The 20,597-nt window shown below is 47.9% G+C and overlaps 1 protein-coding gene across 2 annotated transcripts in view; it reads left to right on the forward strand.

Moving 5' to 3' along the window:
- Positions 1–20,597, forward strand: part of LOC307204775 (sodium/glucose cotransporter 1-like) — a 41,323-nt gene that overhangs the window by 16,295 nt on the left and 4,431 nt on the right. For both annotated transcript variants that reach the window (XM_079956730.1, XM_079956731.1), the window contains 10 exons: positions 4,521–4,625; positions 6,032–6,091; positions 6,523–6,627; positions 9,896–10,001; positions 11,215–11,295; positions 13,278–13,489; positions 14,753–14,888; positions 15,085–15,192; positions 16,626–16,776; positions 19,595–19,763. In XM_079956730.1, coding sequence (XP_079812856.1) covers positions 4,521–4,625; positions 6,032–6,091; positions 6,523–6,627; positions 9,896–10,001; positions 11,215–11,295; positions 13,278–13,489; positions 14,753–14,888; positions 15,085–15,192; positions 16,626–16,776; positions 19,595–19,763 — 1,233 coding nt within the window. The remainder of the gene's footprint in view (positions 1–4,520; positions 4,626–6,031; positions 6,092–6,522; positions 6,628–9,895; positions 10,002–11,214; positions 11,296–13,277; positions 13,490–14,752; positions 14,889–15,084; positions 15,193–16,625; positions 16,777–19,594; positions 19,764–20,597) is intronic.

Consider the following 20,597-nt stretch of genomic DNA (forward strand, 5'->3'; position numbering starts at 1 on the left):
CAAACATGCGCTGGATTATGGAGAAAGCTAGAGAGTTCCAGAAAGACATCTACTTCTGCTTCATTGACTATGCAAAAGCCTTTGACTGTGTCGACCACAGCAAACTATGGCAAATTCTTAAAGAAATGGGAGTGCCTGATCACCTCATCTGTCTCCTGAGAAATCTCTATGTGGGACAAGAAGCTACAGTTAGAACTGGATATGGAACAACTGATTGGTTCAAAATTGGGAAAGGAGTACGACAAGGCTGTATTTTGTCTCCCTGCTTATTTAACTTATATGCAGAATTCATCATGCGAAAGGCTGGGCTTGATGAATCCCTAGCCGGAATTAAGATTGCCGGAAGAAATATCAACAACCTCAGATATGCAGACGACATAACCTTGATGGCAGAAAGTGAGGAGGAATTAAAGAACCTTTTAATGAGGGTGAAAGAGGAGAGCGCAAAATATGGTCTGAAGCTCAACATTAAAAAAACGAAGATCATGGCCACTGGTTCCATCACCTCCTGGCAAATAGAAGGGGAAGAAATGGAGGCAGTGAGAGATTTTACTTTCTTGGGCTCCATGATCACTGCAGATGGTGACAGCAGCCACGAAATTAAAAGACGCCTGCTTCTTGGGAGAAGGGCAATGACAGGCCTAGACAGCATCTTGAGAAGTAGAGACATCACCTTGCCAACAAAGGTTCGTATACTTAAAGCTATGGATTTCCCAGTAGTGATGTATGGAAGTGAGAGCTGGACCATAAAGAAGGCTGATCGCCAAAGAATGGATGCTTTTGAATTATGGTGCTGGAGGAGACTCTTGAGAGTCCCATGGACTGCAAGAAGATCAAATGTATCCATTCTTAAGGAAATCAGCCCTGAGTGCTCACTGGAAGGACAGATTGTGAAGCTGAGGCTCCAGTACTTTGGCCACCTCATGAGAAGAGAAGACTCCCTGGAGAAGACCCTGATGTTGGGAAAGATGGAGGGCACAAAGAGAAGGAGGTGACAGAGGACGAGATGATTGGATAGTGTTTTCGAGGTTACCAGCATGAGTTTGACCAAACTGCGGGAGGCAGTGGAAGACAGAGGTGCCTGGTGTTCTCTGGTCCATGGGGTCACGAAGAGTCGGACACGACTAAACGACTAAACAACAACAAATATATTGTTAAGTTGTGGGTGAACTTATCAGACGACACAGCGATTCTTCAAACAGCTCTTGTTTATTCACAGGCCAGAACAGAACTGAACTGAAGGGTTCAGTCAGCCTGCTTATATAGAGCTCCAGTACAATGTAACTGTAACAATTTCCTAAAACTATCCAATCACTGAACGTCACTTTCAATCCCTTTTTTAAATAACTATCTACAGTATCCCCCTGCTGGCCCAGGGTGAGAACTTCAGTACTGTACATAACATATATTTTCTTCTCACTCAACTTTTGGCCAAGTCTCATCAGTCTTATTTGTTTGCTGAAAAACATATTTATCATGTGTTTGTTTGTGTTAGTGTGTGTGTGTGTGTGTGTGTGTGTGTGTGTGTGTTGCTCTAAGTGGCTTATGTCCGGAATACGTTGGTGTAAAATAGCACCTGCAAAGCAGGCAGATTCATACAATACAAAATAAAAGAGCAACACATTTTAAAAGAAGGAAGAGGTGGGGGGAAATTGGGGGTGGGGGTGGAGGTGCATTCGTGGTGGCCTGTCGACACACCATTCCTCTATTAGTTCTTCTGCGGTGTCTGCTCGATATTATTTCTGTCCAGAGGGGCCCTCTTGTACAATGGTGCAACAAAGGCTGGACAAAAAAAATAAGTTGGAATATTTGCAGCATGAAAAGGGATGGGATTTCAGCAAGCAGTGCACCAATTGCAAATGAAGCAGCCTGCCTTCCCAGAAACTACTGCAGGTGAAAATCAGTATTGAAAGTGGGATTGCATATACCGTAAATGTCCCCAACACTGTTCTGTGCAAAAACTGCCCTGAATGCACAAGGAGAAGAGGTGTCTGGAGGGGCTCAAAGGCTTCACTCTGTCCCCTGTGTGACGCTGGCTCTTTTAAAATACAGTGGTACCTTGGGTTAAGTACTTAATTCGTTCTGGAGGTCCATTCTTAACCTGAAACTGTTCTTAACCTGAAGCACCACTTTAGCTAATGGGGCCTCCCGCTGCCGCCATGCGATTTCTGTTCTCATCCTGAAGCAAAGTTCTTAACCCGAGGTACTATTTCTGGGTTAGCGGAGACTGTAACCTGAAGCGTATGTAACCCAAGGTACCACTGTATAGTGTTACGGCAGTGGCTTTCAACCACTGTGGCACCCTGGGATGCCTTCAGTGATGGTTAGGTGCTCTGTGGGCAGCACCAGCCTCCGTCCTTCCTTCCTTCTCTTCCTCCTCTGATGATCCCTCATGTCTCTGCCTTCAGCAGCTCACACAGCTGTTTGTTGCAGCAGCCCTGGCTACAAGTTCTCCAGGCGAATGGTGCCTCTGAGACCAGCCAGGGGTTCTGCTGGAGTAAGCAAGCAAGCAGGCGAGGATTCCTGAGGAAAGGAGGGAGAGGAGAAGGGGCTGAGGGAACCCTCCACAAGGGAGGGTGTCCATAAAAGGGGTGAGGGGCTGCCAGCTCTGCAGGTGAGGGGTGACATAACTGGGCACCTGAGCCCCATAGGGGAGCCACAGAAAGACGTAGTTGGTCAAGGGAGCCATGGACTCAAACCTCTGGGTTTGAGTGAAAACTTCTGGGTTAAGGGAAGTGTGGGAGCAAGTCTGAGAAATGGTAAAAGCTCCCCTTTTGTGCAGATGCCAGGCTATCGTGTTGTGTATGAATGCCTCAGCCTTCTCTTCGATGGAGATATCCATCTGCTAGAAGTCTGTTCCAAGCAGAATTGCAGAGACATGGAATCCATTGTGGTTAATCATTTTCCCGGGAAAGCATTCCTAATTACCTGGCATTAGCCTTAATCATTAATTGAAAGGTAACTGAAAGAGAGAGAGAAGAAGCTGCCCTTGCCCTTCCCTTTCCTGGAGGCTTAAAGATGGAGAACAAGACACTTTGCGGATTAAAACGACAGGGGAACTCCCCCACTGAATGAAGCCAGACAGGACAGTGCAGGCAAAGTGTTGCAAGCCAACTTGCACTCACACGAACGAACGCTGGCTCTTAAAATGGTGACAACAGCTGCCTTGTAAAGAAACAACTCTGTCTAGGTCAACCAAGGAACAATCGCCAAATGGGTGTTGGCACGAGCTCTGCTTCCATTGCTTGTACGCTGGGTGGTGAGGCTGTGGGAGGAAATAATAAGAATTTATTATTTATTATTTATTATTTATTATTTATTATTTATTATTTATTATTTATTATTTATACCCCACCCATCTGGCTGGGTTTCCTCAGCCACTCTGGGCGGCTTCCCACACAATATTAAAATACAGTAACGCATCAAACATTAAAAGCTTCCCTAGACAGGGCTGCCTTCAGATGTCGTCTAAAAGTCTGGTAGTTGTTGTTCTCTTTTGACATCTGGTGGGAGGGCGTTCCACAGGGCAGGTGCCACTCAGAGAAGGCCCTCTGCCTGGTTCCCTGTAACCTCGCTTCTCGCAGTGAGGGAACCGCCAAAAGGCCGTCGGCGCTGGACCTCAGTGTCCGGGTAGAACGATGGGGGTGGAGATGCTCCTTCAGATATACTGGACCAAGGCCTGCAGGAGGCACACTCCCAGGACCATTGGAGCCTCTGCAGTCCATTTTTATTCAGATGCAGGGCCTGCCCTGACAGACCGCTTGTGGCGCTCAAGCCACGCTGTCTCACAGTTGGGCTGGCCGCTGGCCCTGGTTGTGGTCCAAGGACCCTGGGAGGTCCTCATGTTGCTTTCCCCTGGAAGAGGGCTAGGCATTGGGTCTAATTCTGCCTCTGGGGATGTGAGGCTGAGGTCCAAAGATGGTACAAAAGCAGCAGATCTATGCATTTAAACTCAGATCTTGCTGCAGTCTTGACCGATGTGTTAATGCTGCTGGAATCCATGTGGGGAATTCCAGACTCCAACCCACAAAAGTTTATGATGTGTGTCATATGGAGCCGCAAGGGATTTTGCATACCCTCCAACATTTCTCTGATGAAAATAGGGACGTCTTATTCCATAATAAATAGTAGTAATAATTTTATTATTTATACTGCGCCCATCTGACTGGGTTCTCCCCAGCCACTCTGGGCGGCTTCCAACATATATAGACACATAATAAAACATGAAACATTAAAAAAACTTCCCTATACAGGGGCGTCTTCTAAAGGTTGTGCAGTTACTTATCTCTTTGGCTCAGGGGTCACGTAATTCCATACCCTCCAATGAAAATAGGGACGTCCTAAGGAAAAGTGGGACATTCTGGGATCAAATCAGAAACCGGGACGGCTTCTGTATATCCAGGGTTGTCCCTGGAAAATGGGGGGACTAGAAGGGTCTGGTTTTGTTGCCCCAGACCTAGGTGACTCCCAGCCCACACTCCTCCCTCAGGCTAAAGGACATCTCTCCTTTCTGCTTCCAGATTGGTGCCTCTCTGTTTGCCAGCAACATTGGGAGCGGCCATTTTGTAGGCCTGGCCGGGACAGGGGCAGCCGCCGGGATCGCTATTGGGGGCTTCGAGTGGAACGTAAGTGCCTTTGATTCCGTGGCTTTGGAAAATAGCAGTTACCAGTTTATTTTGGGGTCCTTCAAATTTTTAACCCTTCTTGCCTGGGGATGGCTTTTTCTTTTTCTTTTTAACCTGCTGATCAAAAATGTTGCTCTTCCGGTGGGTGGGCAGGAATATCCCGTCACATTCCTGGATTCCATGTTTTTGAGCGCATGCCATGCTGGCTTGGGGTGATGGGAGCTGTGATCCAACAATGCCTCAGGGGTCATGTCTTCATCCCTGGTTTTTGGAGAACCCAGATCAGGCCCTGATCAGATGTGTGTGTGGCATAACTAGGCTCCCCAGTGGCAAGATGTCTCCTGATGTGTTGGCATGTGTCTCAGCATCCTGCCCAGATGCACCCAACCTCAGTGGGAAAAAGATAACGCTCCATCTTTATCACTAGAGACCCCTGTGATCTCTGTGGCTAGAAAAGATTTCCACCGGCTTTGGCTGCCACGCCTGCTGCCACCATTCCTGGAGCAGGGTAGCCTGATCAGAGTGGTCCATGCACTGGAGTCCTCTAGCCTTGCTTACTGTGATGCACTTTTGTGGGGCTGATGTTGGCAATGAGGGCAGAATGCGACAGCTGAGCACCCAGAGGTGGACTTAGGACAGCATGACTGGTTCTCCCGCACAGGGCACTGAGCCAAGAGGGCACCCCCCCACCTCCTTCCCAATGCCTAGTAAGTTCTTGCTTTGGGGAGGGTCCTAAATTCCCCCACCCTCCTTCCTAAAGCCTAGTTGGTGCTTGCCCAGCTTTGGGAAGGAGCCAGGAGGGTTCTAGGACCTTTCCAGAGCCTTCACACCTCCTTTCCAAAGCCCAGTGCCTCACTTAACCAGCTTTGGGAAGGTGGCACGAGATCTGGGGTGTGCGTCAAGGTGCCATATTAGTGAGGTCCACCCCTGCAAGCACCACACAGCTCATAGGAGAGAGCTACACTGGCTGCCAATTTGCTACAAAGTTCAAGGTCCTTTGTTAGGACTTCATGAGCCCAAAGTACCTATGGACTGCCTGATTCCTTACTCCCCACTACAGTTACTGAGATCCTCTGAAAGGGACCGCTGGCAGTCTCCCAACCTTCCTGAGGTTCGGGTGGCCTTCACTACGAACTGAGCCTTTAATGTGGCAGGGCCTGTCCTGTGGAACTCCTTGCCACCGGAAGTCATCTGGCTGGAGTCGTTCTTGTTTTCCTTCAGATGCCTTTTAAAAGTGCATTGCTCAGACAGGACTTTGGCCCATTACCACTCAGGTTTTATGGCTATGCTGCTAATGCTTTTCCTGCAAAAACCTTGTGACCACTTTGCTACATTTTCTGTATAAGTGCAGTCTGCAAATACTTGGATAAACTAATGCATCAACAAAAACTTTCCATGTGTTCCAGGCTCTGGTGATGGTGGTCATTCTGGGCTGGATGTTTGTCCCCATCTACATCAAGGCCGGAGTAAGTCCACAACGGGGGCGATTTGGCTTCCTCATTCGCAGCTCCTGTGCTTGTCTTATTTTCTGCATATCACTGGGGGTGGGAGGCCCAGGCTAAGGGAAGAGGGAAGGGGTTTGCAGGAGATCTGCCTGGCAGTGCCTGGTGTTCTCAGCAAAAGGAGCTCTCACTGGGCTGCTGGGTAATTATTGACAGGTCTCGTGCGTTCATCCACACATCCCCAATTGCCACTGCTTCCTTTTCATGGGTAATGGCTTTGTGCGTAGTTCCTCAGCTGGCATTTGCATCTACAGTTTCTATGGCCCACCTTTGCCAGCTTCCATATTACTGGGAGGCTGAGCCGGGCCAGGCCAGGCCACGCACACCTGCCCCAGTGCTCTTCTGCTTCCTCTAGCTGCTCCAAACGCCTGACCTTTTCTTCCTCCTCCTTGCAGGTGGTGACGATGCCAGAGTACCTGCGGAAACGGTTTGGGGGGAAGCGCATTCAAATCTACCTTTCCGTCCTCTCTCTCTTCCTGTACATCTTCACTAAGATCTCAGTAAGTGGAACCATGGATCCAGCACCCTTTCCCTCACCCAGACTAAATTTTTGCCTTTAAAGCTCTGTGTGCAAGGATGGTTTTGTTGTTGCTGTTGTCCTAGTGCTTGCCTCATGGAAAACTGCATTTTACAATTGAACCAGACGTGGGTGGCGCTGTGGGTTAAACCACGGAGCCTAGGGCTTGCTGATCAGAAGGTCGGCAGTTCGAATCCCCGCAACAGGGTGAGCTCTTGTTGCTCGGTCCCAGCTCCTGCCAACCTAGCAGTTCGAAAGCACGTCAAAGTGCAAGTAGATAAATAGGTACCACTCCGGCGGGAAGGTAAACGGTGTTTCTGTGCGCTGCTCTGGTTCTCCAGAAGCGGCTTAGTCATGCTGGCCACATGACCCGGAAGCTGTACGCCGGTTCCCTCAGCCAATAAAGCGAGATGAGCGCCGCAACCCCAGAGTCGTCCGTGACTGGACCTAATGGTCAGGGGTTCCTTTACCTTTACCAGAGCAAACAGTCATTGTGTTTTCTATGGATTGCATTTGTTTCAATTCAGAAGTAAAATGTGGGTTTTTCCAGGGAAAGTGCCAGGAAAAAAACACACTGGGACACAAAGCTTTAAAGCACAGACCTGTGTCTGGAAAGTGCGGTGCAAAAGAAAGTGGGTGAGCCCTAGGTGTGAAGGGAAAACAACATATACGTCATATAATGTTAAACACACACCGGTTACTGCTTCTGGTTGCCCTATAAGCTCCCCATTGGAAGATCGGCATGTCTGACGTTTTGGACTACAAATCCCACCAGTCCCCGCTATCATAGTTGCATGGGCTGGGGCTAGTGGGATCTGTAGTCCAAAAGCTTCTGGAAGGTACTAGGCTGGGACAGGCTGCTGTGAAGCCAGAAGAAATAATGGGAATCATGGGAAATAATGGACATCATGGGAAATAACATATCATGAGGTGAAAACCTGACAGCATCTCTTCCTGCTTGCTGTATGAAGCATTATTCAGCCTGCACACAGTAAAAACCCATTTAAAGCGCATGTCCCGTCCCCCACGAGTCCTGGGAACTGTTGTTTGTTAAGGCTTCTGAGAACTGTAGCTCCAGGAGGGGCAAGCTACAGTTCCCAGGATTCTTGGGGGGGGGGAGCTTTATGCTTTAAATGTATGGCATGTCTGCAGCCTCAATAGGAAAGAGGGGCTTTTGGGATTTCACAGCCCACCAGACTGGAGGCCACAGGGTTCCTTCCTTCAATCCAGCCCCCTCCTTTGCAGCTGCTGCCTGGTGGAGTGGGGGCAACCGCTGGCCAGTTCTTTCCCCGCAGTTGCCATGCAAAGCTACTCTTTGCCCTCATGGGCAACAGCTGAGAGATAATCATACAAATTAGCCCGAAAGGCCAGGCCTTTTGCCCTCCGTCTCCACCAAGGCGGCAATAATTCACCTCTATCAGGGTTACTAATTAATCTGTAATGGGGCAGGGAAAAGGTCTGCAGCAACCTGCCCCCCCTGCCTTTCCTTGCACTTCAGCTCCAGTAGCAATCTTGGCATCCTGGGACAGAAAGTAACCACTTTCTTTAAAAGTAGAAAGTCACTGCAGAACCATTACTCAAGTTCTGTTTTAGAAGTTATAATTCGTCTAACTTACAGTGTTCAAAGGATTCTAGTGATTGTCCTTGCACACAACAACCTGGTAAGGTAGGTCTGTCTTATGATTTCCACTCATACTGCAGATGGCGAAACAGAGGCTGAGAGAGGGAGAGTGACTTGCCTAAAGCCATTTTGAGAATTCATGGCCTAGGAGCAGGGAACGTCTCCCTTGTTTTTCAGCCTTAGCCCTCTCCTCCATCTGCAGTCGGCAGCAGTAATACCGACCTACCTTGCCAGGTCGTTGTAAGGGTGTTGGGTGGTAGAATATGTGTCAACCCACAAGTAAGTCCCACTGAGTCCAATGAGGGCTTACTCCCAAGTAAAGCAGCCTCATCAGAGAGCTCGTGAATGTCAGAGCTGCTTGCTGGTGGCATCAACGTGACCTTGCTGGCAGCCACTGTTTTCAGTTGATTAGCACGTGGCTCTGAGGAGGTGATTCCTGCCTAAGGTGAAGTTAAGTAGTCGGGGAGAGGCGATAAAGCCTTAATGGGGGCCATAAGAGACACTTAATGAAGATATCAGACGCAGCCGGTTGAGCTGGATCTCCAGTGGGAAAGCCTTGGGGAGCCGCCTTCTTAAAGAGCTTCAGTAATGAACAGCCTGCAGGATAGTTTTTACAGTTTATGTAAGATGCGGAAGCAACAGGCATCTCTTGTGCCTAAGGGTCATAAATGATCACTTGGTTTTGAGGAGGAAGCCTTTCCCAGGGAGGAAACAGATAAGGCTTTGAGGCTAGAGGCAGAAAACTGAAACATTGCCATGTGCTTGCCATGCTGGTTAATGTGGGGCCTGGCTTTGGGTGTTTCCAGGCGTGGGTGTTCATACCATCACTGCCAGGTGGCCCCCTAAAGCCCAGATTCCTAGCTTTCATTTCTTTATTTTGAACTGCTCACTCCTATCCGACATTTTGCAACCGAAATGATTCATCTCTCATCACTTTGACTATGTGACACCTCTCCTCAAATCCACACCTGACATTCTTTGATTGATAAGATAGATTTTATTAAAATGTCCCCATGCTGCTGACTTTCTCTCTGCCCCTGGATCCACCCTTTCTCTCTTCTGAGTATAAATACTCAACATCAGGGGTGGATCTTCACACGGGGCGGGGGGAACGACACTATAAATAAGTCAGAAATTAAATCGTTATAACATAAGGGGAAAAAAACACTACAGAAAATCACTTGGATTTCTTTTTTTGCTCTCTTGCGCCAACTGGTGTTGCATGTTTATAATGCATTCAAAATGTTGTTTCTTGACTAATGTAGCTGAGTCCCAGGTTATGTTGATGCTAGCAGGCAAGCAGCAGGTAACAGGGATAGCAGGACTGTAGCTCATGGTAACCCACCTCCAGATGAGGAGGAGGTTCAACAAACTCTCTGTGTTCGTTGGTGAAACTCCTGGGAGCACTTGCAACCTGTCCCTGTGTGCACAGTTAAACTATGGAACTCATTCCTACAGGAGGCAGTGATGGCCACCAACTTAGATGGCTTTAAGAGAATGAGACAAATTCATGGAGGAGAGGGCTGTCGATGGCCACTAGCCTTGATGGCTATGTTCAGGATCCTTGTGGGTGCATGGTTACCCATTACCACCACTGCTTAAAAACTCTGCTCCTCCTGTTCTGTTTCAGGCAGATATATTTTCTGGTGCAATCTTCATCAAGGAAGCCATGGGGCTGAATATTTACGTGGCCATCATTATCCTGCTCACCATTACAGCCCTTTATACCATCACAGGTGAGTCTCCCTGAGTTCAGAGGGTCTCCCTGCTTCCCTGTCCATTAAAGATAATAAGCTGCTGAAGTTGCAAATCCGGGTGGGATTAGTGTCTGTGTGTGTGGTTTGGGAGCTGCACGGCCAGGGAAAAAACAATGCTATCCAGGGTTGTAAAGACTGCAGAGAGAATAACTGGGTGCACTCTTCCCACCTTAGATCAAATCTATGCTGCCAGGTGCCATAAGAAAGCGGCAGAGATAGCGCAGGATAGTACGCACCCAGGAAATGATCTGTTTCAGCTTCTGCCTTCTGGAAGAAGGTATAGGGTTATAAAGGCTAGGACTAGCCACCTGAGAAACAGTTTCTACGCAAATGCAATTCTGGTTCTAAATGCAGCATAAGCATATAGTATAGTGTATTTTAAGGGACGCGGGTGGCACTGTGGGTAAAACCTCAGTGCCTAGGACTTGCCGATCGTATGGTCGGCAGTTCGAATCCCCGCGGCAGGGTGCGCTCCCGTCGTTCGGTCCCAGCACCTGCCAACCTGGCAGTTCGAAAGCACCCCCGGGTGCAAGTAGATAAATAGGGACCGCTTACTAGCGGGAAGGTAAACGGCGTTCCGTGTGCTGCGCTGGCTCGCCAGATGCAGCTTGTCACACTGGCCACGTGACCCGGAAGTGTCTGCGGACAGCGCTGGCTCCCGGCCTATAGAGTGTGATGAGCGCACAACCCTAGAGTCTGGCAAGACTGGCCCGTACGGGCAGGGGTACCTTTACCTTTTTTATAGTGTATTTTAAAATGGGGTTTTAGAGTTTTTAGGGATTTTTGAATGTTTTATGTAGTTTTGATGTAGTTTTATGTAATTTTGTGGTAGTTTTATGTAGTTTTGATGTAGTTTTATGTAGTTTTTCCAATTTCATTGTTCTACATGGGACAATGACAATAAAGATATCGTATATCATATATCGTAGGGAGAGAGAAAGGCTGCCTCTAGCCTTGAGTCACATGTGACCATCTCCCTGTGTGTCTTGAGCCAGAGAGAGAGAGAGAGAGAGAGAGAGAGAGAGAGAGAGAGAGGTGTATTCTCTTGCCAAAGCAAGATGAGAAAAGCCTTAGCTTTGGCAAATAGGTAAAGGCAGTGATGCTGGGGAAGGGTTCCTCTCCCTCAAAGGAATCAGGCGATGTTCTCCTCTTCACACTGCCCTGTTGCTCTTTCTACCCTTTTGGCTCTCAGGAGGACTTGCGGCCGTCATCTACACGGACACATTGCAAACTTTAATCATGCTGGTTGGCTCCATTATCCTGACCGTCTTTGGTAAGCAGACAACACAAAGGAGAGGCTGAATGTGTCACTGAAAAGTCTACTCAGTAAGGATCGAGAGTAGATTCCGGTGTATAGTTAGCAGACTAAAAACTTAAACACGTCACAGGATTCCCAAAAAATAGACCAGAGGCAATTATATTTCATCCAGCAGAGCTTTACTGCTACTGAAGGCAAATGAGCATAACTGGTCACAAATCCAATACATTCAGGATTTGCACTGTCCATAAGAAATCCAGTTGCAGCAGACTTAACTTAAACTTGCAATAGCTTATAATAAGTCTAAACCTTAACACTATATACAGAACACCACACCCAGAAGGGAAAGAGATAGAAAGAGAAATTGAAACCCAGGCTCATTCTGGCCTCTTATTATATAGTCAGCATGACCTTGAGAGAAGAGATAAAAGAACCAGTTTAAACCAGCCATACTCAGCTTCTCTGAAGGAATAACCCAAACATCATGAAGCTTCTTTCACACAGAGGAGCTTTCCAAACCCTCTTGAATTAAGTAGAATAGGAAAGATCTCTACACACCAGATCAATACCTTCTGTACTAAGAAATGCAAACTGTCAGAAGCATCACCTGCTGGAGCCCTCATTATTGTGCCGTGTGCGCTCGTGAGCAGTTAAACAAACCCCTCATCAGATGCTACAAGAAATTCCAGGTGACAGCCTGGCTGTAACTCAGATGAGTGCCCTGCCTTAAATGAAAGGAGACCATTCGGTACTCGCTTGTAAAAGGGTTTTCTCACACATATGGGAGCTGATGGCAGGAATGGGCGCTCAAACCCCACCTAGTGGTCACAGGCAAAATTGCACACAAAACAAAGCCCTTGTACTGTAAAGCCTCTGAATTCAGTTTGGAATTCAGTTTTCATTATGACAAGCAGAAGAAGCTGTGCCGGATTAAACCCTGGGGAGGCCCCTAGGCAGTCAAAATCTCAGGGACACCACCCCACAACTCAAATTATCTCCTTATAGGTTTCTGATTTTACCAGTCAACAATTTTAATACACCAGTTTCATTACACAATATTATTTTGATCAATTGTCGCGGGGCCCCTAAAAGGCGTAGGGCCCAAAGTTTGGTGCCTACTCTGCCTGTTTGGTAATCTGGCACTGCGAAAGGGGACAGGACCAACAACACAAAGGTAAGCCATTAAGAAGTAAGAGACTCTCTGCAGCTAGACAAACAGACGTGCTCAGAAAAAGGTATATAGGCAGCATCAAAAATAAGCCACGTATACTATCAGCCCGTATATGCCTGGGAAATCCCTTTTAGAGGTGAGTTCCAAACAATCTTTCCCCCAGGCATATGGCGCTGGTGGCAACACCAGGGCTTACCAAAGCTCACTGATCTACAAAAGGTGGGCTCTGAAAAACTAAACAGGTGAACACAAATAAAATCAGCCTGGAAACAAAGTAGGAAAGAAGTAGAGACCCTGAGAGAGTAACAGAAGGCACGACTTTTGGTACAGGCAAAGCACAGAAACTGAATTCCAAAGGAGGCCGGGGCTTGACAGGTGATTGATTTTGCTTGCAGTTTTGCCTGTGACCACTAGGTGGAGGCTGAACATCCATTCTTGCCATCAGTTCTATATGCCGGCTGGGGAGGGAATGCAGGTTACTTATCTGTGAACTTGAGAGAGTTCATCCCTCCGCCCCTCAGCTTCCCTGTGACAATCAATTCAACAAGTGAAAATTCAAGTGGAGATTTATCATCAAGCGCATACAGCACACAAACACCGCAGTCATCATGAGGACTGGCAATTTCCTTTTCTCAGTGGCAACTGAGAATCTCTCAATGCCAGATCCACTATTTCTTATCCCCTGGAAATCAGGGGGAGGGAGACCACATGCACCATTAAAGAAGCCCAGCCTCCCCTGAACTGGGATGTGGGTGTCTCTGTGCCTGCCTGGCACACATGTGTGACAGTGAACTGGTACCTTAGAAGGACTGTCAACTTTCCCCAGCATTTGAAGAAGTCGGAGGATATGAGGAATTCGTGCACAAGTACATGAATGCGATCCCGCAGGTTGGAAATTCCAGTATCCCCGAAAAATGCTACACACCCCGTCCAGATTCGTTCCAGATATTTCGGGATCCCATCAACGGTGATTTGCCATGGCCGGGACTCATCTTTGGCCTGAGCATCCTGGGCCTCTGGTACTGGTGCACAGATCAGGTATGGTGGAGATGAGTCTTGGGTCCTCAGGTCCACTCCGAAGGGGAGGGGTGATGGTGGCACCTAGCTCCTGCTCAGATTCTGTCTGTGGAGGATATTTCTGCAGCAATGTGTGGTCAGCACTTCCCTCCTGCACTTCCCAGAGAAGAGGGAGACAGTATAGATTTAGAACAGTGGTTTGCAGAAGGTCACAGTTCAGAGGCTGCAGAGGGGAGAAGCTGGGAAATATTGGGAGAGGAGCAGGAAGAAGACGCACCAGGGGAGAGACAGCTGACAGACTCAGTGTCTTTAGAAAGCATTCCAGATCCCCCATCTCCCAGGACCTGGCGGGCATTGAAAGGAAGAGAACAGAAAGCTCAGGGGCAGAAAACACAGATCAGCCAACATAGGGATGACGTAGAGTAGGAGAGACAGAAGGGGTGGGACTTTACTCGGAGCAACACCATTATCCAAGGGAGACGGCATTTCTACGTCTCTCTCTGTGAATATTGAATAAAAGACACTGGTAAGAGCTTCTTGTCTTTCCGTTACTGGCGGACTGCCGTGAGGGAGGGGGATCGGATTCCCTGAAGCATGACATATGTAGCGCTTTGTTTTCCATAGGCTGAGTACTGAGACATTTGATTTCAGATGCGGAAATGATAACTAGTAGTGAACAGAACTCTTAGGCAGTGGTGTAACGTAACGAGGGGGTGCCAGAGGGGCCTTGGCCCTGGGCACGGATTTTTGAGGGGGCATGAAGTAGGCGCCCCGACACAGGTGCCCATAGTGCAGCCTGGCCCTCCTCTCCCAGTGTCAGAGGCACCAATGTTCGCAAAGAGGAGCACACTAAAGGGTGTGTTTAAAATATTCACGTCTAAGTTGCTTCCAAAGTTTGCTACTTCCCTTAGCATAGAACGAAACAACGTGTTTGGTAAGTAGGGTCCACATGGTGGAAAAGAACAAAGCGTTTAGTAGCCCTTTCTCCCAAGGTGAGGGGGGGTGACCTAGCTAAGCCTAGCAGGACAGCTTATTCTATGGTCTTAACCCCTTCATGCATTAATTAGAGTTAAGCATGTTGGTTATATGAGCCTGGATATATCCCGCAGGCTGAACTGGGACCTTCTGCGAAGCAGATGCTCTACCTCTGAGCAGAAGTCCTCCTCTGAAGTAAAAACTCACCACACAAGCAACCGATAAGCCCACGCCACCCCAAGGAGCCTGCTCTGAAGTCAAGACTAGCCTGATCGGTTGCTCACTTTCCTCTCCATTCCTCTCCGGTAGGTCATTGTCCAGCGATGCCTCTCAGGCAAGAACATGTCCCATGTCAAGGCTGGCTGCATCATGTGTGGTTACCTGAAGCTGATGCCCATGTTCCTGATTGTCATGCCAGGCATGATCAGTCGAATTTTGTACACAGGTGAGATGAGACCTCCAGCCTCGTCCTCCCGTCTCCATCCGTGGCAGAGTCCATTCAGAGCGTGGCTCTTCCATCCATCCCCTCAAAGGGTGGTACCCACTAGGAATCCTGTTCATCTCTAGGATGGTGCACTCAGGATATCTCAACCAACCCCCCCTCCCCAAGTAAGGTGCCCCTCTTTTTCTCTTTCCCGCAGATACGGTGGCTTGTGTAGTTCCTGAAACGTGTCTTGCGGCATGTGGGACGCCAGTTGGCTGTTCAAACATCGCCTACCCAAGGATGGTGGTCAAGCTGATGCCAAATGGTGAGATGTTTCACTTGTGCTCTGGCTGTTAGGAGGGGGCTGGGAAGTGGTGGACTGGAGGAAAAAACCCAACAAGACAGCAAAGCACAGGTGCAGCATGGGTAATGATGCCTGCATCGTTTTGTAAGAATTCATCTGCATGGCTTTGGCTGCTGGGGGTTGCGTTTCCACAAAGACAGGGCAAACAAGACTGTCAGGGCAAGAGTGGAGAAGGTGAGGGTGATTTAGGAAAGGTGGGGGGCAAGCACTGCCCACCTTCATGACTAAGCTAGAACAGTGAGTGTCAGCCAATAAAGCAGCTCGTGAAGTGCTGTGCTGAGTGCTAGGAGAGTCAATCAGAACCCTGGGAAGGCAAGAGCCAGAACAGATCAGAGAGGTGCTTTGGGAGCAGCATATAACTGGAAAGCACCGCACTCCTTGGCTCCGCCCTCCATCCGCTAACCTCTCCAGTTACCTATGGAAGTAGTGGCTGCAGAACCTGCCACCCAGGAGCTGGCAGTCCAGGGGTGCTAAGCAGTGGCATGATTTCTGTGCCCCCTTGGGCGGGAGGGGATACTTGTTCTCCAACCCCTAGGTACGCCTTTGCCACTTACCCGGGGGCAGAGCTTGGGGTCTCAAACTTCAGCAGTGTTCTGTGTGATGCCCAATTTGGCTCCCACTGCCTCTCATGCTCCGTTCTAAGACACAGTTGTGGCGCCCCCTACTGTGCCCCCGAGGAGTAGGGGGAGTAGGGGCACAGGGGCAGTTGCCCTGGCACAACATTGTTAGGGGGCAAAAAAAATTGACACCCAGTCCTGCCTTGATACAGCTGCGTGCTTCCGTCACTGAAAACAGCTTCTCCACGCAAACCAGGAAGTGACTTCTCCAGACAAAGAAACGACTCTTCTTTTCTTTTTTTAAATAATATTTATTCAAGTTTTAAAGGTTACAAAAGGAAAAAAGAAAAAAAAAACACACACCAAATTAAGCAAAAAAAACAAGACAATGCATCACAATAAGTAAAAACAAAAAAAACAACAGAAAAATACAAACAATTAAAAAACAAATCAAACCTTCCCATAACTTATCTTTCATTTGCTTGTTTCCTTGACCTCCTCACACCTCCCTTTTTTGTATTCTAGTTCAGTTGGATATTTCAGCAAATCCTTTCCATCTTTGTTTTTATCCTAATAATTTATCTTAATATACTGTAATTTTACATTCTCTTCTTTCACCAATTAACAATCCATTTTTACTTAATCTGAAACGACTCTTCTTTTCTTATCTCTGCAGCTGCAATCGCCTGGATGATGCAGACGCCATCCATTTCCTTCCCCCCAACGCAGCCCAGGGTCCTGGCAACCCATGTTATGCCACTGCCCAATGCAACTGGTCGTGCTCCTTTAAAGCCACCTCTGACTTGCCCCCCTGCTTCTCTCCCTCTTGTGTTTCAGGATTGCGAGGCCTGATGCTGTCTGTCATGCTGGCGTCTCTGATGAGCTCCCTCACCTCTATCTTCAACAGTGCCAGCACGCTCTTCACCATGGACATCTACACTAAAATACGTCCGGCAGCGAAAGAGCAGGAGCTCATGATAGTGGGCAGGTGATGATGACAAGTAGGAATGACTATTATGTGCTCACATCTCTTTGCAAATTGAAACTTTGCCTGGGACCTATGAGACCACCAAGGGGAACCTCACCCAGCCTTCCACCTGACCTGGAGGTTTTGAACTTCAACTCCCATGAGCCCCCTTTTCATACGACCATGCTAGCCAGGGCTGGTGGGAGCCATAGTCTGAAACAGATGCAAGGTGCACCAGATTGGGAAAGGTTGGACTCATCTGATGGACAGCCCAGGCCCCAGCCTCATTACCCAGATAGATAGTGTTCATTGGGGCTGGCTCTCAAGAAAAGTGGTCCTGCGGCTGCAGCCTTAGTCTGCTTCCTGCCCTCTATTTGAAGACTCACAACCTAAGGATTTAAAGGTTTTTACAGGATGCCCAGCTTCTCTTTCCATATACATAGCATCCGATTTGATGAAGAGTTCTGGAGGACGAGTTTGCTCGCTGCTTGGTGACATTTTTGTTGACCCTCCATGCAACACTTGGGTCAGCACCCAGGGCCAGATTCAGTGTCTAACTAACAGCAGTGAATCAGCAAGAGGTTAACCATACAGGGTGCAGTACGCACGGAGATTTGAATCTCAAATGGCCCACCTTCTCCCAAGGATCTGTCCAACAGCTGCTTGGCAGCATAACAGACTTCATCAGCAGGTTTTTAAACAGGGACTGGATGGCTGTCTGCCAGGGGTTCTTGGTCCCTTCCAACTCTACAGTTCTAGGATTCTATGTCAAAGAGGCAGAAGTGGTCCAGGCACCCTTCTGTTCATTAACATATTCCAGGAGTGACAATACGACAAATTGTTTGTTTGTTTATTTCATTTGCGTCCCACCTTTTTCTCCAAGGATCTCAGGGTGGCATACATGGTTGTCTCCATCCTCATTTAATCCTCACAATAAGTCATACACAGTGAGCTTCATGGTTAAGCAGGGATTCAAACCCTGGTCTCTCCCAGGTCCTAGTCTGGCACTCTAACCACTATGCAGCATTGCCTCTCAACCATAGATATAGAGCGCAACTCTCTCCAACTGGCCAACAAGCGTGGCTTGCTGAGTTCGGACACAGTATTTTCTCTGCACTTTCTGCTTCTGCCACTTGGTGGGGTGCATTCTTTTCTCCACACATTTACATTTTTTAAAAAAATGGTTTTGCCTTACTGTGGCTTTCGGTTTTCTCTCTCTCTAAAGGACAAATAGGGCAACTTAACATTTTTCTTTGCTATGTGAAACCTGTGGTGTTGAGGTGCCCCCCTGTGGACATTTGGACTTATTGCACATGTAGCACCCTGATAGGCTGAATGCCAAGTCCTTCTCTCCATCAGAGCAGCCTCAGCTGACCTGGTGCCCTCCAACTATGTTGGACTACAACTCCGATCAGCCTCAGCATCATATGACCCTGCTGGCTCTGACTGATGGGTGTTGTAGTCCAAAACAGCTGGAAGGTATTAGGTAATAGGGAAGGTTGTGATTAGACCACTCCCTGCCTATTTAAATTAATTCCCTTTATAACAGCTTAGTTGCCACCTAGACAAAATGGAAGGAACAGATGCTAGCTGTGCCATTTAATGGATCATGCTGTTTGCTAAAATATGGGATTAGTTTTTGCATTTGCACACTCGCTTAGGGATGTGATGTGAATGAACCCAGTATTTGCTCAATGAATTAGTTGTCACTATGCTGTTTTTCATGTGCAACAATAATGAAATGGTTCAGAATGTACAAATAAAAACCGACAGTCAAAACTGTCAGGTGTGTCCAGGACCAGCGCTGAGGGCCAAGGTGGACAGGAGGGGCTTCAACTGACAGCAAAAGCTGTCAAAGAAGGAACCTGTCCCATTTCATTTGAGAGAGCCCCCACAGGAGTGAGCAGAGCAATGGGAAAGACATTCTGTTGGGCTATGCTCTCAACCTGAGTCAGTTGGAAGGTGGCGGATGTGATTACAGTATCACAGAATTGTAGAGTCGGGACTCCAAGAGTCATCTAGCCCAAGCCCCTGCAATGCAGGAATTACAGCTAAAGCAGCCATGACAGATGGCCATCCAACCTCTGCTTCAAAACCTCCAAAGAAGGAGACTCCACCACCTTCTGAGGGAGTCCATTCCACTGTCAAACAGCTCTCACTGTCCAAAAGTTCTTCCTAACGTTTAGCTGGAATCTCCTTTCTTGTAACTTGAATCCGTTGGTTTCCTGGAGCAGCAGGAAATAAGCTTCCTCCAAATTCCATGTGGCAGCCCTTCAGCTATTTGAAGGTGGCTATCCTATCACCTCTCAGTCTTTTCCAAGCTAAACATACCTGGCTCCCTCAACCATTCCTCATAAAGCTTGGTTTCCAGGCTCTTTATCATCTCTGACACTCTGCCCTGCATGGGTTCCATCTTGTCAATCTCCTTCTTACACTGTGGCGCCTAGAATTGGACACAGTGCAGTAAGCCCACAACTTATGCAGGCGTTCTATTCCGGAAATAACACCTAAAGCAAAAATCGCATATAGTCAAAATGCATTGGGTTCAGTGGTGGGTGGGATTGCCAAAGTCATTTTTCCAGGAACCCCACCCCCTTAAAAAAAAAATCTTTTGCCACACACGTAAAGCTTGATGCACACAAATTAAATGTGCATTAAGTTGCAGGCTTACTATACTCTTGATGGGGTCTGACCACGGCAGAACAGAGTCTCTTGATCTGGACGCTGTGCTTTTGTTGATGTCTCAGTTGGAGGGAAAGAAGTCTCTGCCTACATCTTTAGGGTTTTTGAATGCTGGCATGGTAGAGAGCTGTGATTAACATCTCCCTTCTGTTTCCAGGCTGTTCATGCTAATCTTGATTGCGGTCAGCATCGCCTGGGTCCCAATAGTGCAGTCGGCTCAAAACGGGCAGCTTTTTGACTACATTCAGTCCATCACCAGCTACTTGGGGCCCCCCATCGCAGCTGTCTTTTTCCTTGCCATTTTCTTCAAGAGGGTCAATGAACAGGTAAGCTGGGGGGGAGGGGTAGCACTCCCAGCAAGGCCTGGGAAGAGCAACTGCTGGGCTTGACCTCAATTCTCTGAGCGCCTGGGCAACAGCAGGAGGGGTGTGCATGAGCAAAGGGCTATTGGTGGCTACTAGCCGCAATAGTGATGCTCTGCCTCCATGGTAAAGGTAAAGGGACCCCTGACCATTAGGTCCAGTCATGGCCGACTCTAGGGTTAAAAGTCAATCCTTTATTAGACATAGCAAACCACACATTATCAAACAAACACCGTATACAAATTGTGCAAAATACGAATTCAGCATAACAAGGTTTGTCCAGAGAAAATCAATTTGCATAAATAATAAAATATAACACTACCACATCACCGATCAGTTAAGAACTGCTAAATCTCTTTATAATGGCCCAGTCTTTCTACATGGACAGCACTCAAAAATTCAGCCACTATTAAAGTAATTTGATCATTCCTGTCCAAGAGCAGGTCCTGAACCGTTGGTGGTATAGAATTGAGCCTGTTAAGTTGTAAGGCCTCTAATAATTGTCTTCTGGCATAAATGCCAAAATCACAAGAAAAGAAAATATACTCCAAAGTATCAGGTTCTTGTTTACTACATTTGCAGAGACGCTCTGCTTCTGGGAGAGTTAAATATCTTCCTCTTACTATCATCAAGGGAAACATATTAAATCTGGCTAATGACTCTGTGGTTACAGCGCTCAACTTGCTTTATTGGCCGAAGGAGCTGGCGTACAGCTTCCAGGTCATGTGGCCAGCATGACTAAGCTGCTTCTGGTGAACCAGAGCAGCGCACGGAAACGCTGTTTACCTTCCCGCTGGA

Source organism: Podarcis cretensis (genome assembly GCF_951804945.1).
Source record: "Podarcis cretensis genome assembly, chromosome: 16".
Classification (NCBI taxonomy): domain Eukaryota; kingdom Metazoa; phylum Chordata; class Lepidosauria; order Squamata; family Lacertidae; genus Podarcis; species Podarcis cretensis.